Here is a 24,779-nt window from a genome sequence, read left to right as displayed (position 1 = left end):
TAATAATAGAACATTTACAAGTTTAAAATTGCACTGTGTAACTTTTCAGGTGCAGGGCCCATCAAATGCTGTTCCCCATGGAGATATTATTGCTTTGTCTGGAATGTTTCACAGTATGGCATTAAACCTTTTTATCTTTTCTATAGAAACAAAGTGACAAACCCCCAACCAAAAAGTTACACAGTGCTCCTTTAATAATCTGTGTATCATTCGTTCATAAATTTTTTTTTTAATATAAAACCAAAAAATAAGAAAACGAAAAAACTACTGTTTTCCTCATTATTTGTCTCCAAAACCAAAATCAGTTTTCGATTTTGTGTTTGGTCCCAGTTTTGGTCCCGGTCTCAGTCCTGGTCTCGGTCCCGGTCTCAGTCTCAGACTCAAGTCCTGGTCCAGGTCCTGGTCTGGTTCCGGTCTGGTCCCGGACCTGGTTTAGTCCTGGTTCAGTCTGTATGTGGCACAAAAGTCCGGCATCGCAATTTAAGTCACGAAAACGGGAAACGGCCGTTATCCGCTTTTTCCAAAATTAATTTAAACACAAATTTGAAAACTGAGAAAAAAAGATTAAAAAAAAAACAAAACAGAAGAACCTCTGTTTTTTCATTTTGGTTTTGGAGACAAATAATGAAGAAAACTGTTTTTTTTTTTTCGTTTTCTTATTTTTGGTTTTATATAGAAAAACGACTGAAAGAATGACACACAGATTTTTAATGTACCTGTTTCCTCTAAGCATGATTAATTAAAAATTCTAGGTATTTGTGAGTGATCTGTAGGCTACTGTCTTACATAAATGTGCTTGTTTACACTGTATGCAAATGTATTTGTCAGGAAAAAATATGTTTCTGACATGTTTCATTTAGCTACAGGCACAAAAGCACTTGAACAAATACACTTGTAATTACCGTTTCAGGTGGAAAGAATAATCTTTTCCATAGCACAGGAGGGATAGGAGCATAATTATAAAGCATCATATCCTCCCCACACCAGGAAGTGTGCTGTTGGCATGCTAGTTGTTGTTAGGGTTAGGGTTATGTATGTAGCATTATCACACTGTCACACTCTGGCCTCATATTTACATATTGACATTTTTATTGAGCTCAATATGTCTTCCCCGTGTACAGATATATTGTATACACAGCTCTTGTAGTCAAAATAAATCTGTTGTGCGCTGTCTGCATCCTAATCAGGAAGTACACATTAGCATGCAAAGTGTTGTTAGCTCTACAGTCAAAACCCACTCTGGTGTTTAAAAGTTGCAAAAACCACTTAAAAACTCATCACTGTGAATACTTTGAATGCTTTGAATGTTAGTAAACTGAGGAATAACTTTGGACGACTGCAAACAATTTTAACTAGTTGTGTTTGCACTTTTTAAAAAGTTTTGACTTTGCAAGCTTGTTAATGTTAATTGCAAGTAATAGAAGCTAGTGCAAAATAATGACAAACTGCTTTCTGCAAGGCCTGAATAGATGTACATGTTGAGGGCACTTGATGAGTATGAAAAGAACCAAACTCTCATAGCTGTTGAATAATATCAGAATTATGAAAGTATTAGAGTATTGGGTTGCCAGATTCCACAACTACATTCCACCAAACTTGAAGTAAAACCAGAAGGGCTCCCTCTATATGATGTAACCACATACGGCAGCTAATGGTTAATGGGTGAATTGCATGATTGTATTTTAAACCAGGAGAGCATGTTCTTAGAGCTGTTAATTATTGCACAAAAAATTGAAGGAGCTGTGCCTGAAGCCTTAGAATGTGACAAATAAAACTAGTTAATTTTACTCTTAAAGGAGTACAATGGCACTTTTTGGTTGGGAATCCATCACCTGCTTGTTGTCTATGGATATGTAACTTCTCTGCCTGGAATGTTCCACTCCTCCACTCAATTTCATTTCTCTCCAGCGACTAGGTCAGGAATTGGAATACACTAGACGGGTTGCAAGAATCCTGGAACTTTTAGACCGTGCACCAAGCCAATCAGAGTGATCTGTGAAGCCATGACGTCAATGTCAAGCCTCTGTCTGGGTTCCTTTTGTGGTACAGCACAATAGTAAACAAAGTGGTCGAGATGAATATAGATGAAGCCATACATTCTGTGTTGGTAATGATTCCCGAGATCGAGGATTTAAAGCAGGAACAAAGAGAATGTTTGGTGAATTTTATCAAGGGGAATGACGTTAGTACCCTTCTTCCTATGTGATTTGGTGCATTACATACGCCACAACCAAATAGCAATGATTGGTTAAATGAAAAAAGTATCCGCCTACTGTCGCGCGAACGAATCCTAATGCTGCGAGGTCAGACAGTTTCCACGAAGATGAACCAGGCTAACATTAAACAGCTCTACTGAACCTTTATTCAATTATAGGCATTTTTATAGCTCAAAAATACTGAAAACAGGAGTTCTGACTGTGAGCGGGGTTGCCTCTCCACAGATCTGACCTGTAACTTGGACAGATTTGTTCTCCATGAAGATAGAAAGGTATAATGACATATTGTTCGTGCATTTCAACCATCCTAATTACTCACCATGATGAGTTTACAAGCGCTTTTCACAACTTTTCAAACACCTGAGTGGAGTTTTGCTATGACTGTAGAGCTAACAACACTTTGCATCCTAATGTGCACTTCCTGATTAGAATGCAGACAGTGCACAACAAATTTATTTTGACTATAAGAGCTGTGCATACAACATATCTGTACTCAGGCAAGGCATATTGAACTCAAATGCATGGAAAAAATCTGGTACAAGGCCATCCTTTTACAAAAATAGGTCCCTGCAAATGTACAAAGGAAATTGTAAAACAATACATAGTACACGTATCAGTTTGAGTTTTACCACACCATCTTCGCCTCTATGTTTTTCTCCAGTCAAATTACTACTATCGCTCAAACATCTATTGAAGTAGACTATCAGTAATACCACCGTCTAGCAACTATTATTTCCTACCTTGCACTCAGAATGTTAAAATCAATCATCTTTTGAAACAAGGAAGTCATTTTTTGCAAACAATATTTTCGCAGCCAGCCAAGGAATTACTGTGATGTGCATGGGAAAAATCTAATGAAAAGTGCGCGACAGCAGTTGTTCCCCATCCATGCTGAGGCAGGGGCTTTTTGGTTAATGAAGCCAGTGATTTACAGCAGACAGGAGCAGGGGCCGGGACCGTGTAAAGGAGACGGACTAATCAAAAGTACAGGCTAGCACTAGCACTCAAGGAAGGCAAAGGGAACTTGCAGAGTGGATTAAAGTAAGTAAAACTAATGTGAAAGATGAGATAGTGGAAAAGGTAGTTGTTTTAGTCTAGTTCGTGTGAGCTAAAACAGGCCTGCATCCATTCTCATAGAAAAGTAAGAATTTTATTTACTGTTTTATATTGATTGTTGATATGGTTGACAAGGTCCATCTAACCACCTAATTAGCATTTCTTTCAGTGTTTTGTTTGAGTTTTTCAATTCAGCTCAGGTGCATAGATAGAAAGTCACTGAGGCGAGGTGCAGTTATCAAATCTTCAATCAAAACTTGTTTCTTCAAGGTGAGATAGAAATGGGTTTCTGATTTGCATTTTAACAAAAGCGATTTTCTTTTTCAACACACTCCTAAACTTCTGTTGTGTAGATTGTTGTTATGTCATCCGTAACGCATGGGCAATTTGTACAGTGTGATTTTTATCTGTGTAATCGTTAGTCATCCAGATAGGATCCATAGCAAAAGAGAAATTCAGTTCTGCAATTTTGTCAAATGGAATTCATCCAATATATCTGCCCGAAGAGTGGAGCTAACTACACTGAAACTAGCACACTTATTTGTTTACAGTTTCTGTTTGTTTCTAGGTCTATTGAACTGCACTAAGTCGTATTAGCACAGGGGTCTCCAACCTGTAGCTCGGGGCCTACCAGTAGCTCTCCACCCCCTTCCAAGCTCGCCAAGGGATTTCAGAATTAAATGTATTGCACTGAAAAACTCAAATTTGATTGATTATTGATTATTTACATTGTAAATGTATCATTTTGATGCCTACTTTTGTGCACTGATAATTGGATAATGGGTGGTTTTAGAAGCATCTAACTGCACCTCATCTATATCTTTCCACTTGCCATGGCTCTTATATTTACAAAATATCTAGTGACCACTAAAATGAGTAGCTCTCTGGCATTTTTGTTTTACAAGAAGTAGCTCACAGGAGGAAAAAGGTTGGAGACCCCTGTATTAGCATAATTGTTCAGGCCCGAAAACACTTTACGACATCAGACAGCAACTTCACAAGAACAACTTCTGAAGGGAAAGGTGTGTGGAGCAGACAACCAAAGTTAAATAGTGAGTAACTTAATTAATGCGAGCGCCACAGATACGGCTTGTTATCGCTGCAAAGCATCGACTCTCTTGTTGTCAACTTTTGTATTGTGATTTAAAACATAATTCATCCAACCAACAATGAATTCACAAACATTGTAAAAAGTATTGTATTTAAATGTGAGAATAACCAAGAGGCTGGTGTAAATTGAAGCTTTAAAAAGTATGCACGTATGCAGTTCTGCCTACGTTATGTGCCGCTGATGCTCCTGGTATAAATTTCGGGTTAGCCCTCCTTTCTTGTTCAAAGATGGATTGTCTTTCCAAACAGAAATAACCACTTTTACTCCTGTCTCAAACCATTTCCTTTCTATGGCTAAGATCTGTACCTCACTATCTTCAAAGGAGTGGCTTTGAATCAGAATCAGAATGCCTTTTATTTGTCAGTTTTTTCACCTGTACTAGACATACAAAGGAATCGCAATGGGACCTGTCACCCCATCCACACATTACACACAATACAATATGACATGGAGAGGTGGGGGATGCTGGACCTGAATACAGGAAGTAAAAGGAAGAAAACAATGCAGCATAACATGAGGATAGGGAGAAAAGAAAAAGAACAACCATGCTCCTGTCGGGAACCAGTACACACAAAAAAATACGTCTGCTACATCAGCTCATAGTCAAAACACAATACAAACATTACGACTAGATTTACAACCGGGGAGGAGAGGAGGGTGGAGTTAACCCAACGTAGGCAGCCATCCGGATCCTGCTGCCACGTGGACGCTCGATTCAACAGATCCGCCCGCCATGAAATGGAGATGTACAGCAGACTGCGGTCCTGTGCTGCTCTTCTATCTGTGTTGATGCATTCTCTTATGAAGTGACTGTTTTGTTTCTCCAATGTAGCGCTCACTGCAGTCAGGGTTTTGTCCTTTGGGTGAACCTTTTTTTTTTTGGCTATAGTTTGATTTTTTGTTATATTTTTATCATTAAAGTCACACTGTATTACATGCACTATAACAAAAGCATATATTTCAATTGCAAAAAATATCTTGAAATAATGTATCTTTGCCCTGACTTGCCTTGCTTCAGCCCAGATCTGACATACTGATTAGGCAAGAAAAGGTAATTTAAATATGTTTATTCAGTCACTGTCTGTAACTGTTAAGCAGTTACACCCCAGGCTACAAAATCACTGTTATTTAGAATGCATTTTTAAAGGGCAGCTTCGTGATTCTTTTTGAAAATGTAAAACCAGCAACCACCTCAAGCCAAAGAAAGTACAACTACACATCCACAATTTGTAAACAACACTTAAAGGGCCCATATTAGACTATTTTCTGATCTACTGTATCTTATAATGTTGTTTCCGCATCAGAAACATACTTGAAGTTGTGTCAGACCCTGCATATTTAGGCTGCGTTCTTCTCTCAAACTGAAAACACAAAAACACAAAACACAACTTCAGGTGTGCTTTTGATGAGGTAACGGCATTATAACATGGCTTAAATCTCACAGGTCATGAGCCAATTTTCGGTTATTTTGGACCTTTAAAATATCTTGAAACACAATTTTTAAATGGTATACAGCATTTTAGGGCAGTGGAAGCCATACAAACAATGCATTCAGTTTAGTGGGAGTGGAGATTGGAAAAAAGCTTTGAAGAGGTGCATGGAGGCTGGTGGAAATGGGAAAGTAGACACTGGGGAGCCACAAAACTGGAGTAGGAGTGAATCTAGTCCCACATATTTAGCTGTAGAGCTCTAATGCCTAGCCACTATATTGTTTGTGAATGAGGCTCCTGCGCACTATGAAACATGTGTTGATAGAGACAGGAGGTGTACACTGACATTTTGGACTCTTTTCAGCCCATAACTCTTCCTGACATTTTGGCCCCCAACTGGATTTCAGCATTTCCATTTTAGGATTGGACTCGCAGTGTATGTATCTTTGTAAATACACAGCTCATTTCTTGGTCTACTTGCTTCCAATTGCATTTTTTTTTTTTTCTTCAAAATTCTCAATAATCTCCTCATATGTATAGTTGCAACTAGCAGGAAAGACACCAGGAATTTGCCAATGTACTTCATTCAAAACAGTTAAAAGTACATATGGGGCTACTGTAAACTTATTCAACATAAGCAAAAGATGCATTTTGTCTTCTTATAAAGGGTTCTTTTTAAAGACAATGCAGTAAAGTTATTTACCTTGTTGACATGTTTGGCTGCTACTGCAAGCCATCTTCCGAGGTGTTGGTGGTGACTGTCATATCAGCTGGTTAAGGCGTGGTCAGCCTGATGGACCTGAGGTCGCTCAACTACAGGAAGTAACAACAGCTGATATACACACGTCACCACCAACACGGTGACAGTTCTGAATGGCTTGCAGCTAGCAGCCGAAACATGTCAACAAGGTAAATACACTTTACTGCATTGTCTTTAAAAAGAACCCAAGAAGTTATTCAACATAATGCGATAAAGGGTGGGTATTTTTCAAACCAGAGCTACTGGCAATGGTGAAAACAACCTGCATAGACTCATGATATCTGCACTACTGTTCTATAGTGACCTGTCACATGAGGGGACCAGGACTGATCCAGGACTAAACCAGGACTAAACCAGGTCTAAACCAGACTGAACCAGGACTGAGTGTTGGGACGGGCCGTCGGGTGATCACATGCGAAAGGAATGGTGCAGAGCTTTGCGGCCCCTGGGGCTAAGCGCAGCCGACGTCTGATCCATGCTTTGTGGACACCCTGCTCCACTGGCTCAGGGTCCTCCCTCTTGCTGTCAAGTCCAAGATTATCCTGGTTTAGATCTGGTTTGGTCCTGTTTTAGTCCTGGTTCAGTCCTGGTTCAGGTCTGGTTCATGTGTTGTAGCCTATGATTTATGTTATGTAGGTGATTTTGAATGGTGTTAATGTTAATAACATGATTCCGCATCATTTTGAGTAAAAACAAAAACATTAAATATTACGAATTGCGTTCCCCCACTTAAAAAATCCCCACTATTTCACTGGAATTAACTGCTAACACATAAGATTAGATCATCATGATGCCCTTTATTGTGTCGAGAATGCTCCATTTGTATTAACATACGTTTTACTTTTGTTTTTGATGCTTTTGAAGCTCCCCTTACCTTTAGGCTTCATGTTATGTCACTACTGCACATTGCATCACGTTTGTCAAATTGCTGTGTACAGTTTTGTATCATGCTTTTGTATATTTATGGAGAATTGTCATGTGGGAACATGAATGATGCTGGCCTGTGGGGGAACATCGGACAGAATTTTACAGCTGACTGTAAGGAGGGTTTGAATAGGGCCCAGGAGAGATCGCTAAATTACTCAAACATGCATGGATGATTTTAGGGCCTGTTTACACAACGCTTGAGGGTAAAAATGACAAAATATTTTATTGGAAGTGCCTTTCGTTTAGACGGTGATGCCGTTTTGGGGGCTTAAAAAGATCTGCTCACGTCGCGTACACGTTTATGTCACATCACCACCTAGCGTCATCAACTAGCCGCCTGGCATGCATACCCAATTGAATTTTCAGACACTTTTGCGTCATCGCATGCACGCAGATTTCCTCCCGAAAACCCTCGTCTAAACGCTGAATAAAAAGTCAAGCTGCAATGGCACTTTTACTTCTTCTGTTCAGACCGTCATCACATAAACATAGCCTTAAATATCTTCAGGCATGTTTTTGTTAATGGAAAATTGTTATAGCCTGGTGAGGGGGAAAAAAAATTCTGCATAATATGTCCTCTTTAAGTTTAAGTAGTTATTTATATATATATATATATATATATATATATATATATATATATATATATATATATATATATATTATATGTGTGTGTGTGTATATATATATATATATATATATATATATATATATATATATATATATATATATATATATATATATATATATATATATATACACTATAAATACAAAAAAAAAAAAATAGGTTTAAAGATAAAATCTGAATGATTAGTGGCCTAAAAATTTACATTCAATTAATTTAATTGACACGCACAGAAAGTAGTCTTCCTGGCTATGGTTAGAAAATGTGGAATATTTTTATTTATTTTTGCATTTTTACTTTGGATGTCCTTCCTGACACAACCACCACAATTTGATTTACTCTGGCAATCATAAAATTGGGTTCCATCCAAGCAGAGCAGAACTGAACATCTGTACCTGGATCCTAATACATGTTGACAAGAATAACACAATGAGACAGAGGATTAGCTGTCTTGTCAGAGCTATAATTGAGTTAAAGTATATGTCTTTATCAATTTTAAAAGCAAACTTCCAATGCCTTATTACAGTGTTCACTGTGGTTGAATTTATATAGGCCTGTCATGATCCTATTGGTATGCTATTAACTTGCCAGGAAATATTAGGGAACTTAAACGTACATCTAGAATGGCTGCCATAAACTGAGCACAGCACTGGGATTGGAAGTTTCTGTGAAGTACCTAAATTTTTTAACTCAAAAGGAAGAAGCTGGCATTTAAATCCATACAACTCAGCTTTTGAGGCAACAAGGCGAAGCAGGGTTTGACTGTTTAATGAAATGTATGTATTGTAAAATGCAGTATTGATCTTACTAATAAAAACAGTCCATTGACTTTAACAAGAACTGAGAGGCCCTACCCCTTCAACAATAATTCCCCTTATACTACATCTGGTTGCATCAGGAAGAACATCTGGCGCATAAATCTGCACAAGTAACCAGAAAATATTCAGAAGAATGATACTCATTGCAATTTTGTCAAATTCTGTTGTTTTGCTTAGAATGTTTCACAGTATGGCCTCAATCTGTCTCCATGGAGATCATCAGTTTAACACTATACTGTGGAACATTCCAAGCAAAAGAAGACCCTGTATGTACATCTTGAAAAATTGCTACATGACATTTTTGAACCTGTTAAATCTGACCTGGAGTCTAAATATTTTTTAGAATAATTGCAAGTCAGGTAAAATCAGAACATTTAAGTCAATCTTTCTGGCTGTTTAACAAAATAGAGGTGTCATTTATTCTTATTTGTCTAATCATTGCTACGTTTCTACCCTTTTTAACATTATGGTTACTAGGTAACAGTTATGGCATTACCTCTGTAGTGGACCAAACAGGAAGGAAAAGACAAGGTATAAAAATAAGTTCAAATTTAATGGAGTCAAAAAAGAGATAATTTAACAAAGGCTCAAATTAGGTAAATCATGAACAAAAAAAAAAAAAGGCGGGCCCAACTGGGGTAAGTCAAATCAAACTAAACAGAACAAAACTAAACCAAACCAGACAAAGAACAGGGTGTAGAGCCAACTAAAACTGAACACAAGAGGGGGGGAATTATACTAAATAATCAAGTAAAACTACAAACTTAATCAAAGTAACAAAATCGCAAATAAGGATAATACAGGAAATAACAAGTGATAATGAAGTGACCTTAAAGCAAGTAGACAGACAAACTTAGTAAAACAAGCTAAATAATGTTCCCCCCACTGTTGAGTCATGGATGGTCTCTGCCAAGGTCCTCCGTCCAGCACTCAAAAAAACCCCAAAAAACAAGTGTAAGTAAATAATTCAGGCTTGGACTACATTTACACTGAAACGAATCCACGCATCACTGTATCAGAATTGATTTGCGTCCAGACACGTCGTTTTTGTGTCCGCAAGCCTTCCCTATCCACACAGCTTTGCACATATTTGTTTACGTTTTATATACAGAAATGAAACTTAAAACCACATGGCTAATTTGCATAAATTGAGTGCTCAAGAAACAGCTGCAGTTCAACTTCTGTCGGACTAAAGAACATGACTCTGTGGAATATATGCGTTCATTCTGTGACAGAGGGGTGTACTGCTGATGGTGAGTCTGCTCAGCGCTTCTATCGCATTGGAGATGGTTAAGGTTAAACTTTTCAGAGATTATACGTCTGCAGGTCATACTCATAGACCGCACAGACCATATATGCTAGCCTCTTAGCGTTTTGGCGGTGAATACTTCGCGGTGCATAAACCTACATCAGCGTATCAGTGTATCAGAGTTTTCAGGTGTCCACACAGTGCCAGATCAGATCCATACTCAAATGAATTTGTGGGAGCTGGCAGCACCAGATCATTCTCTGGAGTCTCTGGAGCGGTTTTCAATCGGATTAGTGTGGACAAACACTGCATCCGCAACGAAAAAAACTCGAATACGTACGAGTGTGGACTGGGCCTTATACTAACTAAAATGTGTGCACCCAAATTAGAGTATAAGTCTAAATAAAGGAATGGTGTAGTGGCAGAGGAATCCACCACAACCTCTATGCTTGTCATTTGCCTATCTGCTGCCCATGTCCACCCAGGAAGTAAAATTATAAACTCTAAAATCTAATGATGTGATGATTATGATGGTTGAAAGCTCATAAAAGTTGACTTTACATAATTAAGCCCCTTTAAGGAAAACTTTCTTGAAAACTATTGAATTTCTACAGCCTAAAGCCTGCACTCTGTATTTGTTAACAGCCCAAAATAGTGTTAGCCCTGTGAGGATGTGCTAATTGGTCTGGGATGTCTGTGCCTCATGCTGTAAGACTTGAGTTTACTTTATGTGTTTACTTCTTAGTTTAGATGATAGAAATGTTGACTTTGACACTGGGGGAGCTGGAGATGCTTTATGTGTTCTTGGTAACAGTTTGTTCATTGGGAGGATGGATACCATTACAGATGAGTACATGAGGTGTTTTTGGACATTTACAGAGCAGGAGTTATGAGAGAGATACTAGTGCACTGCATCAGTCTGACAACTCCATTTGTACTCAGTGTTTACTTTGTCAGGAAGGGCATCTGGTTCATAAGTCAGCCGAAGCAACCGTGATAATATAGTGGAGAAGAATGAAGACAGATGTTATTGTTTTGCTGGAATGTTGCACACCATATGAAACGTTCCAGGAAAAATAATCTACAAACAGATACGGCCCACCAGAAAAGTTACACAGTGCACCTTTTAAGAATCTGTCTGTAACCTGTGCTCTCTCCCTTTTACAAACAAGTTCTTCAACCACAAATGAACCTGTGTTGCCAGGACAGATTTTGTGAGTGTGTGGACAGACCATGCCGCACGTGAAAGCTCAGAACTTCCAGAATTCCCTCAGAGGCTGCACTAGCACTGATCGGTGACTGTCTGCACATGCTGGGGTTTAAGTGAAGACCATTCAGATCAGAGAGAGGCATTTTAGGTTTTAACCAACTAGATTTCATTATTGAAGCTGTCAACCCAAATGAGAGTCTCAAAGAAATGGGTCACCATGTCCAATGTTTTTGTAACTAAGAATAAATACGCATTAGAATTGTTATTCATTTATTTATTTAATGAGACAGGGACAGTGCACAATTTACATTAACCTTAACAGAGAGATGCATTGTACCAGGTTGTAGCACCAGTGCTAATTTCCACCTGTAGTCCCTGGGTATGTTCATTGATTGATTTTATTTAATTGACCGTGGCTATCAACTGTTCTTTGTGGAGATCTGTGTAGCATGTAAGTGTATGTATGTGTGTTATCATTAAAAGCTACATTTGACTTGAACATTTTTACCTCATATCTGACACATAGTTTATGAAATTTAAAGGTGCACTATGTAACTTTTCAGAAGAGGGCTCTCAACCTGTTTGTCTCCATGGAGATGTTAATGCTTTGGGTTAAATTGTCCACATTATGGTATCAAACTAATCTGTCTTGCATTTATTCAACTACAGGTGTTATATATTATTATTCAAAATATCTAAAAAAAACCAAACAAAACATTCATTACTGTGAGTGGGGTCGCCTCTCCACAAATCTAACCTGTAATTTGGCTTGCAAGACTCGATGTGGATTCATAAATTTATGGCCACACTGTGGAACGTTCTAGACACATCTCCATGGAACCCCCAACCAAAAAGTTACTTAGTTCACATTTAAAATCAAAATGTACATACAGTTTAATACAGTTGACAACAGAATGAAGACAATTTGGTGTTTGGGTAAATCCAGTCAGTTTAAAGGTGCAGTGTGTAACTTCTTTTTCTCTATGGAGATGTTATTGCTTTTTCTGGAATGCTTCACAGTATATAATTAAATGTAGGTCAACACCAGACCAAGTTACAGATCAAATCTGTGGGGAGGCAACACCACTCACAGTCAGAATGCATGTTTTTCTAGGTATTTTTGAGCAATAAAACCAGTTGTAATTGGATAAGGTAAAGTTGTTTAATGTCATACTATGGAACATTCTAAACAGAGCAATGACATCTCCATAAAACAAGCAGGTGACAGAACTTCAACCATAAAAGATACACAATGCACCTGTTAATGTATGGGATATCTTTCTGATCTGAAGCCTCACTATCTAAACCCAGCACCTGCAGCCAGTCAATAAGTTGAGTCCTTCAGTCACTGCAGTATTGTCCAGTGTGTCCTGTATGTGTCTTCTATATGCAGGCAGCCCAGGTTCAGTTTTGTTAAAGGTGCATTGTGTGACTTTTCTGGTGGAGGGTCCATGGAGATGTTATAGCTTTGTCTGAAATGTTTCACAATATGGCGTTAAACCTGTCTATCTTCATGGAGACCAAACCAGATCATGTTACAGGTCAGATCTGTGAGAGTGCCTGTTTTTCTACATATTTTTGAGCTGTAAAACCACCTGCAATGTAATAAATGTGAGTCAGCACTGTTTAATGTTATATTCTGGAACATTCCAGGCAGAGCAATGATATCTTTAACTTTTGGGGTTCTTTTTAAAAGACAATACAGTAAAGTGTGTTTACCTTCTTGACATGTTTTGGCTGCTAGCTGCTGCCATCTTCAGAACTGTCAGCGGAGTCGGTGGCATAGATGTGTGGATGGGCAGATGACGTGATGAGAAATATTTTTAATAGAATTCAGGCGGGTGGCGGTGTATCTACTCAATAAAAAACTTGGAACTTGGAGCAACTTGGAACTTGGAGCAACTTGGAGACGAATGAGCAGATGGAGGATGGGTGTGGTTTTGAAAATTGGTACAAGTTTTGTCGAAGCAGAGTAGGAAAACCTAAAATCCACAATATCAGACCACTGTAAAAGAAATATCCACATTATGGAGGCACGGGAACAACAAGTTCAAACGCTGGATCAGGGAGGCCTTTGAAATCAGGAAACGAGGCACGGACAGCACTAACCGTGATGATGGAGTGTTCCTCCTGTCACACATCTGGGACACCTCCTCCAGAGAACACCGGGCGACGAGTCAGTCTGAGCGACCTACCAGGTCCATCAGGCTGACCATGCCTACAGGAAGTAACAACAGCTGATATACGACACGTCACCACCAATATCGCTGACAGTTCTGAAGATGGTTTGCAGCTAGCAGCTGAAACAGGTCAACAAGGTAAATACACTTTACTGCATTGTCTTTAAAAACCCAAAAAGTTAAAGTACATAAGAAGACAAAATGAACATCTTTGGTTTGATAAGAGCAAAGATATGTCTATAGAAACAAGCAAGTGATGGATCCCCAAGCAAAAAGTTACACAGTGCACCTTTAAGACCGCAGGCTACATACAGTTACTTTATAAAAATGATATATAGCATTAGGTCTGCTCCTGTTTTCACCTCTGTACTCTGCTCTTTCTGATATGATTCTGCTTTTGATGCTTCACTCACTTTTGGCTGCAGGTGTGCTTTTGATTCAACCACCAGTGTACGCCACAAACCCAACCCCCGAAGCAACGCACGCACGCACACACACACACACACACACACACACACACACACACACACACACACACACACACACACACACACACACACACACACACACACACACACACACACACACACACACACACACACACACACACACACACACACACACACACACACACACACACACACACACACAAAGCTTTATTTCAAAGGGCACCTGACATAATTGAGTGGGGATGCCCATTTAGCAGATTAATTTGTCCTATTAGCAGAATTAAGCTGTTATTTACACCTTGTTAACACAGTATGTCAGACATTAAACCGAGATCCAAATATATGCACAGACCTGACTAACATCATTTATAGATCTTTTTATGTTTGTAATTCTTAAGTGGGAAAGGCAGACAGTAATATATTTGATTTGATGCGATGTTTATAGACTTTATTTATGGGATTGTTCAGTTTTATTCAGAGAAAAGGATTAATTTTACTTATAGGAATAAAATCTCCACAGTTACCAAGAATATCAAATAAAATTGTAGACAAAATAGAGATTATTGGCAAAAGTACAATGAATGTGAGTAGTAATAGTAGCAGCAGTAGTGGCAATAGTAGTAGTAGTGATAGAAGTACAAATACACATTTTGGAAATAATTATAGGAATGGTATTCTACTAGCAAGAACAACAATTATTATTATTTTTTCCCAAGGGCCATTGTATAATTGTGCATGTGGAGGACAGCTGGACTCAATCATTGGTGTAATAATTGCTTAAGAAATTTTATGTAAATTATAGGCTACTGTAATCTATTACATTGTGCTAATTACTTATTATCAAAAACTTGCCTGGGTTTGCAGATTAAAACAGACCCTCGAGCTGCAATTTACCCAATTCTCTTTTGTAGGTGAAAAATCCATCCTGTCGATGAACCTTTCAATAATGATTACAAACATTATATGGATTAGTTTGAAGTGGTAGTAATTTGAATGGTAATGGAAACAGGAAAGGCAGTTGCTGTGCACTGCTAATAACAGGCCACAGCTTGAGATTTTTTATTTTTTTTTTCATGCATAAAATTAATGTACCTCTTCTTGGTAAATATTTTCTTCTCTGGTGAATAGAAGGATTTTGCTTTGACATATTTCAGCCTGCACAGTTTGTACTTTAGTTTTTTTGCTTGTTTTTTTTTTTAATAAACAAAACACACACATACAAAATGTATTGGTATTGGTGAGGGAAATGCTGTAAATATGTGTACAATATTACATAATCATTATTGGAATTTGGACTGTATCAGACTTGGACCTAAAAGTCTCTGAATGAAAACCTGGTTCACACGGGGTTTTGCTACAGAAATCTTTTATGCTGTGTTTCTCGTCAGAGCAAGTATTGTGTGAAGTATTTATATGCACAGACTATAGCATGAGCACAGAGAGCATTTCTAGAGAGAGTAAATACGAGTGTGCAATATTTTGGTACACAGACTATAGACGGATTATGTGTTTTGGTAACAGTCCTGTCTGCAAGGTTAATATGAAGTTGCAACACTAGCTAGTGATGTTGTCAGTGCACTAAAACAGTTTATCGCTGTGTGATAAAATAAGTTATGATGCTAAATGAACATCAGTGAGTGGGATACATCTTAATGACCCGTATGTGTCAAATGCGGGTGGGTGCGTAAATGACAAGAAGAAACATCTCAAAATTCAGTAGCCGGACATCCGCTCATACCTGAAATCTGCTGAAATCCTGGACACTGACATGATACAGACAGGACAGAGGCTCTTTCTGCAGGAGACATGCGCAGTAGAGCGGCAAGTGACGTAGTCTGATAATCCCTCTATAGCATGTGCCCAGAGAGTGTTACAGTTGCAATCTGAGTTTAAATAGCTGATGTTCTGCTTTAAGTTCAGCAAAAAGGAGTTAATGCTTAAAGTGACAAGTTTTGAAATTTTGTGTAAAAATTTAGACTTCAGTGTCAAAGATTGAAAATAAAACAAAAAACCCCAACAACTTTCAGTTTAGTTAAAGGGACAGTTCGTAATTTTGAACATAGGACCTCATATCCTAGTTAGCTGTTCTGTTCTTTCTTAGAGATGTGTGGAGAGACTTTTTAAAATATTCCATACAGTTCTTGTATTTGCAGAGGTCGATGGTGCTAGGCTAGTGCATGTCAATGGCCATAGTTAGCCTGCCACTAAAAACAGTCTTACCCACTCCACAAAGCACCTGAAGAAAATAAATTATTACACCAGACTATCAAAGTAAATGTCTGTGTTGATAGAATAATGTGTGAAATAAAACTGACCTTGTATAGCATGAATCACTGCATATTGAGGGACTTTCTCATATATCAGTCCACCACTGCCAAACTTTTGATCAGGAAGTACAACGCTTTCTATCAGGAACTACAACGCTGCTGCTGCTCAGACATTAATCCTTCAAATGCAAGGTTGGTTTTATTTCTAAAATGATTCTTTCGACACAGACATTCATATCAACAGTCTGGCGTTATAATTGTTTTACCTCGGTACACTGTGGAGTGAGTAAGACTGTTTTTAGTGGCAGGCCAACATTGGCTATTGACATGCACTAGCCTAGCACCAGTGACCTCTGCAAATACAAGGACTGGATGGAGTATTTTAAAAAGTGTCTCCACACGTCTCCAACACTCTGGCTCACTAGGAAATGAGGTCCTATGTCCAAAATTCCGAACTGTCCCTTTAAGATTGATATGAATACATTTTTGTTATTTTCTGGTGTAAAATTTGTTTACTCCTTAGTCCTATCTTAATGTTGTGTAATTTTGTTAATATATTTTTACTCATATCTGCAGAATTTAATTAAGACTTTAATTATTCACTGGTGTTGGTAAAATGGTCACAGCCTCATCTAGGTTTATTAAATGAGCGGAAATGGAATAAAAAGTTGAAACCAGTGTGTTCTGATGAGGCTGCCTGTTAATGACGAGAATGCAGACATTTTATTCATGCTGGTCTGATTGTGGCATGAATATTACATACAGCTGATTATAATGGGATGAATAATTGAAGCAAATGCTAAGTTTAGACTCACTTTTAAAGAGTAGCTGTTAGAGTATAGTTTTGGATGGCAAAGAGGTTAACAATATTCCATGAGCAGTGTTGGGAAGAATACTAATACTGGAAATGTATTTAGTTACAGAATACTGAATACCTGCATTAGAATGTATTTGTGTTCTGTGACATAATCAAATCAGAGTCCTGTACTGTGGATACTTTTATATTTTCAGATTGAGTTTCCATTAAATTATAGTGTAAAACATGACTACTACACAGTTCAAAGTGTAAATTGTGTGCTCAATTACTGCAATGTATTCCATTGATTTTACTAAAGCATTCAGAATAACACAAATGGTATATATACTGTAGGTGAAGTGTCTTGCCTAAGGACTAGGGATGTAACAATAACTGAAATACTGTATTGTCAAAAGTCTCACAATACTACCGTGAACCATCACAATATATCAATAAGTCTATTTTGGTTAAATTAATTGTTTTGGTGCAGCAATAGCAATAAACTGAGTGAACTACATATATCATGATCCTTTGCTCCATTACAGTGCAGAATAGAAGAAAAATAATACTAATAATACTAATAACAATATTAGTCTCGTCCTCATCCTCATCATCCTCATCATCGTTTATATCTTAATTGTTTGTTTTTTGACAGAACAAAAGTCATGTCAAGGCATTGTAAAAGGAAAAGCAGCATATTCACAATTTTATTCACATCTACAAAATATATCAATAAATATCATACCGTGGGATGTATATCATGAAAACACTGTATTGAGAATTTTTAATATTGTTACATCCCTATTAAGGACCCAACAACAGAACTTTGTCCAAGGGGGAATCAATCCTCTGACCTTTGGGTTGGGGGACAACTGTTTCTAACCTCTGAGCCATTGTCGCCCTCATGTAGTTTACTAAATATTACAATGTGGTCTTATATAGTTCTGATATAGTATCTGGGTTGAAAGGACACATTTCAGTGAAATGCATATTAAAGCATACATCATAGATGGGACAGAAAAAACACCTCAGTTCAACCTAACGGTGGTCTGTTTACAGTATTAAAAAAATCTAATATGTCTACTTTTACAGTTCATAGCAGCTATGTGTAGTTGAAATTAAAATTGCTGCACTTATTCTATTATTCATATACTAGTACATTGTCTATTCTCAGACCAGTATAGACCAAAGCAGTCCACCCCTGTTATTTGCTTTGCATCGTGGGAGTGTGAGTCTTTTTTCCTGTAGGTTTTGTCACCTCTTGTCTAGTTTAACAGAGCTCTATTTTAAGTTCATGACTTTCACACGATTCGTATTTTTACACTTTGTAAGCGAGAAGTTCACAAGCAGAACAAGGGAATCTTTCTTACTCATCCTCTACAGCTTTCTAAAACAGAATAAGATTAACACTTGACAATGCCATGATGGCAAGAAAATGCTTTTATCATAGATGTAGACAGTAGACATACAGTATTTTGACCTCAAGAGCTGCCCATACAATATATCTGTATTTTGATCCTAGCTCAAATTAGACTGTACTGTTGTTATATCCTTAGGCAAGACACTTTGCCCATCTTTCTACTATATCATTGTGTGTGGCACAGATTTGCAGTCTTGCTTTTTTGAGTCTTTTCCAGGACAGATGTGACTACAGACGTGGCTTTACAAACAACTGCTATGAAGTGAAGGATTATGGTAATTTAAACATCAACGTCATTGAGAGTTAAAAAAAAAAGCGCTGTACAAAACAAATGCATTTTCATTTTTTTATATGGTTGAGTTTTGATAAGGGATACAAGGTGTGATTCAGATTGCAGACCTGCCAGTTAGTGGGTGGAAACTGAACTGCACCACTATAGAGCTAAAAGAAAACAGTTGTTGGTCGGATGTGCCTGATGGTGTAGTTCCAGGATTGATAGCTAAGTCTTTGTTGTGTTAATTTGTATTTTGTTCCTCAGTCATCCTGTTTATCTGTGTGCAAGACTTACAGCAAGGTTACAAGCACAAGATGGGCTTAACAATTAGAGCTAATTAAAAACTGTCAAATATTCAGGACGGACTCAGACATCCTTGAAAACTCCTTGAAGTTGGATTTCACCTTGAAAAACAAATAGTTGCCAGTGCTGTGTTTGTCAGTCTGCTAGAAAGCGAGCTGTAGCCATTATAGTTTTTACAATTCCCAGTCACAACTCAGAATGTGTTGCCATGCATATATAGAGGGCACATACAAGTGTTTTCTCATTCTCGGATGAGGCTGCACTAGCACTGATTCATGAGGTGCAGGTGCCTGGGTTTAGATAGTGACTATTCAGATCAGAGAGTCATTTTGGATAACTGATTTTCAGCTTTGAAACTGGCCACTCAAATGATAGACTCATGCATGACTCATTGTAATTTCTCATTGGAAACTCATTGTGAGAACCAAAATACCAAATTACTAGGCTGGCGCCACCTAGTGCCTCTGCTCAATTTAATTTCTCTCCAGCGACTAGGTCAGGAATTGGAATACACTAGACGGGTTACAAAAACCCCGGAAGTTGTAGACCGCGCACTGGCCAATCAGGGAAGAGCTGTGAAGCCATTATGTCAAACTCAAGTGCCTGCCAGGGTCCCTTTTGTGGTACAGCTCAACAGTAAACAAAGCGGTCAAGATGGAGATGAAGCCATACTTTCTGTGTTGGTAATAATTCCCGAGATCGAGGATTTAAAGTCGGAATAAAGAAAATGTTTGGTGAATTTTATCTAGGGGAAAGACATTGCCGTTCTTTCTACAGGATTTGGCACATTACATACTTCACGACCAAAAAACAGCAACTGGTTAAATTAAAAAAGTACCCGCATACTCTCAAGCAAGCGAATCCTAATGCTGTGAGGTCAGATGGTTTCCACGAAGTGAAACCGGCTGGTGCCAAATGTAGATCATAAAACACTTTGTAATTCAATGCTTCACAACAGAAATACACTTTCTGTACTGATGAAATAAGCCACAGCTGCCCTAGGACAGACTGACATAAGCAAGGCTGCCAACCTGTCAATCGGCCCCTCCAACCCCCACCAAAACTCGCGCACACACACACACACACCACTTTCTTACTAGGCAATGTATGTGAAGTGTCTTGCCTAAGGACACAATGGCAGTTTTTGCTACTGGCACCTGAAATTCCCAGCAGTCTCCCATCCAAGGACTACCCAGGCCTGGCCTTGTTCTGAGATCTGACGAGATCAGGCTTTGACAAGCTGGTATGCCCATGAAAATTTAAATTAACTCTGAGGAAATAGGCTAGGGTTGACATTTCACAACATGGTCAAACTTCCACACATTTGTATTACAACTTTTATTATATTGAGTTTCATTTTAATATTTGGGTTGCAATTTATTATAGCTTGAAGGTAGCTCCCACAGCTCCACCTCTTCAGAGACACTGCTGTAATGATCTGCATTACCTCGTGCATATAGCAGATGTCATGTCCAGATGCTACATGCGTTCTCTGCTGCATTAGCCTGTGTTTTGTGTGACAGGTACATGGCCATCATCCACCCCCTACAGCAGCGCATGTCATCCACGGAGACCAAGGTGGTGGTGGCGGTGATCTGGGTCCTGGCTCTGCTCCTGGCCTTTCCGCAGTACTACTACTCCAACACTGACCAGCTGCCCGGCCGAGTGGTCTGCTACATCGACTGGCCCGAGTACACCTCCTGTGACTTCAAAAAGATGTGAGTCAGCAAAGTGTGTTGTAAACTGCAAAGAGTATTACTTCAATAGGTATAAAGTACACACACAAAATGAATAAATACATGGGTGATATGAGTTAGCTGTATGGTAGGGACCAATTTCTGTCCATTTTCACTTTTTTATCTATCTAAAAAAAGCAAGTAATACAAGACTGGTTATATGATGTTGATTAAAATGTTGCCTTTCCTCTCATCAGGCACCTCCTCTATCTTAAGGTGTTACCAAACCAGTAATTTTTATACAATAACTGACAGTAACTCCTCACTTTATTCACTATCTATTTGTGCATCCGTTTTACATAAGATTCTATTGACCCAACATGTAAAAACATGCAAAGCTAAAGGTTTTCAGAGCACTATTGTCATAATAATTAAACACAAAGCTAAAACCATGAATAGTTTCTTAACAACCGCTTAATATCCACTTTAAAATATCTACACTTATGATAACTGCACTTAAAAGCCTTAAAGGATCTGTACAGTCCCTGACAAAAGTCTTGTCGCTTATCCATTTTGTAGAAACAAAAGCTTATAACCTGACTTTAAATTAATCGATTGGTTTTAGAAATGTCTCATATGAAAGCTAAAACCCTCCCAAATTATGCTCAATATACTAAAATTAATTTGCTTCACTGAAGAAAGATTGATCATTTAATGAACATAGAAAGGTCAGATTTTGGCAAGACAAAAGTTTTGTCGCCTACAGAAAATTGAACAAATAATTTACTTCAAATACAAAAATATGTTGCATAATGTCAGTGAATTAAATAGTGGTGCTGTGAGATCCATATTTAATATCTTGTATGACTTCCATGAGCTTGAAGGACTGCATCCATGCAGTTCGACAATGATTCATACAATTTGTTGATGAAGTCATCAGGAAGAGCAAAGAAAGCGTCTTACATGCCTCCCAGAGTTCATCAAGATTCTTTGGTTTTGCCTTCCATGCTTCCTCTTTCATTCTACCCCAGACATGCTCAATGATGTTCATGTCTGGTGACTGGGCTGGCCAGTCCTGGAGCACCTTGATCTTCTTCGCCTTGAGAAACTCTGATGTAGAGATAGAAGTATGCGATGGAGCACCACCCTGCTGCAAACTTTGAGCCCTTTTATGGTTGGGAATGTAAGAGGAGCTAATACTTCTTGATATTTTAGGCTATTGATATTGCCTTCCACCCTGCAAATGTCTCGCACAGCCCCATACTGGATGGAACCCCAGACCAGGATTTTTCCGCCACCAAACTTAACTGTTTTCTGGGTGAATCTTGGATCCATGTGGGCTCCAGTAGGTCTCCTGCAATATTTGCGGAGGCTGTGATGTAATTCAACCGAGGATTCATCTGAGAAATCCACCTTCTGCCACTTTTCCAGTGTCCATCCTTTTAGCAGGCTGTGGGCCTTGGCAAATGATACACGGTTTTTTAATTGCCTTTTGTTTAGTGCTGGTTTCTGTGCACTGATTGGACTATGGAGGCCATTTCGAGACAGAATTCTACAAACTGTTCTGGTTGACACAGGGACTTGAGGTGACCAGGCCTGGTGGAGCTCTGCTGCAGTGGAAAAGGGGCTGGCCTTGGATTTTTAAATCAACAAACGGTCCTCCCGAGCAGTTGTCTTGCGGGGTCTGCTGGACCTGGGCTTGTCAAAAACATCTCCAGTCATTTCAGATCTTTTTCTTATTCTTTGTACTTGACGCTGAGACACATTGAAGGTGTCACCACCTCAGCAGTGGATCTGGTCTTCAGCCTCTTGATAATTAAGGCTTTGGTCTCAGGGTGGATCTTAGGCATGTTGTCAGAGGTCAAGTTGCAGTTGATGTGAAGGTCTGGTGTGCTGGGGTTCTTTTTATACACACCCACTAACTGATTGATCAGTAACTGATCACAGGTGAGGCTGTAATCTAGGATTGGGTGTGCATCATATGACAAGGCGACAAGACTTTTGTCTTGTCAAAATCTGACCTTTCTGTGTTCATTAAATGATCAATCTTTCTTCAGTGAAGCAAATTAATTTTAGTATATTGAGCATAATTTGGGAGGGTTTTAGCTTTCATATGAGACATTTCTAAAACCAATCGATTAATTTAAAGTCAGGTTATAAACTTTTGTTTCTACAAAATGGATAAGCGACAAGACTTTTGTCAGGGACTGTATTGCACTATTTTCTGATCTATGATTCATAATGTTGTTTCCTCATCACAGATTTACGTGGGGTTGTGATTTGTTTCATCACACAAACCCTGCATATTTAAGAGTTTTTCCCTCAAACAGGAAACACTTTGTGATGTCATGTGGTAATACAAGAAGTGTTCCATTGTGTTTTGAAACTCATTCACCTTCACTACAATACTTTCAGCCCCTGAAGTGCCAATCTCTACTAAACTAAAGGTAAAATGTAGCTGTTAACTTGAAAACTACCACTACATGATGCCACAAGAAGCATTTTGAGCTTTGGAGATGTGGACAGAGTAATAATAAAGCATTACTCACGTGTGAATGAAATAAAATACAACTCCAGGTATGTTTTTGACAAGGTAACAACAACTTTATAACATCGCTTAAAGCTCAACTGAATGTCTGTTTTTCATAATATAGGATCTTTAATAAAGCATTAGAAAGGCTTAATATTAGCAAACAAATAGTGAGTGAAGCTTCCATTTTTGCTTGTATTTTAATATTTATTTCACTGCAGTGTTTTCAACTCTAGTTCAGGTGAAATCTTGAGGTCAGCTGACCCACACTGTAGCTTTTCACACTCATGTAAGTCCCTGGCTCCCATAACAGCGCAACCACTCTTGAGTAGCACTTTAAAAACTTGTAATATATATGTGTACTCAGCACGCTCTAGTAAACTTTTACACCACCATATGTATCTCACTGCACTGATTTGCCAGCGCCTGGCTCTCTGCGTTTATCAAAGTGCAGCAGGTGGGATCTGGCCTGGGAAACAACCGATTTCTCATCCAAATTTGACCATGGCGCTTAGTCATTTAGGTTTTGTGAAAGAAACAGCTTACATCCACCAGAAAAGCAGCAATTTACAAAGCTGGGTGTTTATTGTCACCATCTGTTTTCTGTGCTGGGTTCAGAGCTCGAACAATCTGCGCTAATCCTCTTGTTCGGAATAGAATGGCAACAATGCATTTCTCTGCTTGGCAAAAGAATTTAAATGTGTAAAACGGATCATATTACTTAGCATTATGGTGATACTTTGCATATAACATGTCATAAACATTCTCTGTGGGTGTGATGCTAACTGTAGGCACTGCTTTATCTGAGACTTTGTTTAATCTGAGCTTTATTTAAAAGGGCAGTTCAGAATTTTGGACATAGAACTTCATTTCCTAGTGAGCCAGAGTGTTGGAGACGTGTGGAGACACTTTTTAAAATATTCCTACAGTCCTTGTATTTGCAGAGGTCACTGGTGCTAGGCTAACGCATATCAATAGCCATAGTTAGCCTGCCACTAAAAACAGTCTTACCCACTCCACAAAGCACTGGAGGCAAAACAATTATAATGCCAGACTGAATGTCTGTGTCGATAGAATAATTTTAGAGGTAAAACCAACCTTGTATTGGAATAATTTATGTCTGAGCAGCAGCAACGAGTTGTACTTCCTGACAGAAAGCTTGGCAGCGGTGGACTGATATATGAGAAAATAGTCCCTCAATATGCAATGATTCATGCTATACAAGGTTAGTTTTATTTCACACATTATTCTGTCAACACAGACATTTACTTCGATAGTCTGGTGTAATAATTTATTTTCTTCGTGTGTTTTGTGGAGTGGGTAAGACTTTTTTTAGTGGTAGGCTAACTATGGCCATTGACATGCGCTAGCCTAGCACCAGCGACCTCTGCAAATACAAGGACTGGATGGAATATTTTAAAAAAGTGTCTCCACACGTCTCCAACACTCTGGCTCACCAGGAAATGAGACCCTATGTCCAAAATT

At 38.5% G+C, this 24,779-nt stretch overlaps 1 protein-coding gene across 1 annotated transcript in view; it reads left to right on the top strand.

Moving 5' to 3' along the window:
* The window catches only part of tacr1a (tachykinin receptor 1a), a 102,117-nt gene that overhangs the window by 21,984 nt on the left and 55,354 nt on the right, over positions 1 to 24,779 (top strand). The window contains 1 exon segment of the mRNA XM_020928338.2: positions 20,612 to 20,806. Within this exon segment, the coding sequence (XP_020783997.2) occupies positions 20,612 to 20,806 (195 nt within the window).

Source organism: Boleophthalmus pectinirostris, unplaced genomic scaffold (genome assembly GCF_026225935.1).
Source record: "Boleophthalmus pectinirostris isolate CB_2022bp ecotype Guang Dong unplaced genomic scaffold, ASM2622593v1 HiC_scaffold_4, whole genome shotgun sequence".
Classification (NCBI taxonomy): domain Eukaryota; kingdom Metazoa; phylum Chordata; class Actinopteri; order Gobiiformes; family Gobiidae; genus Boleophthalmus; species Boleophthalmus pectinirostris.
Note: the sequence above shows the minus strand (reverse complement) of the source record. Positions and strands in the feature narration are given on the sequence as shown.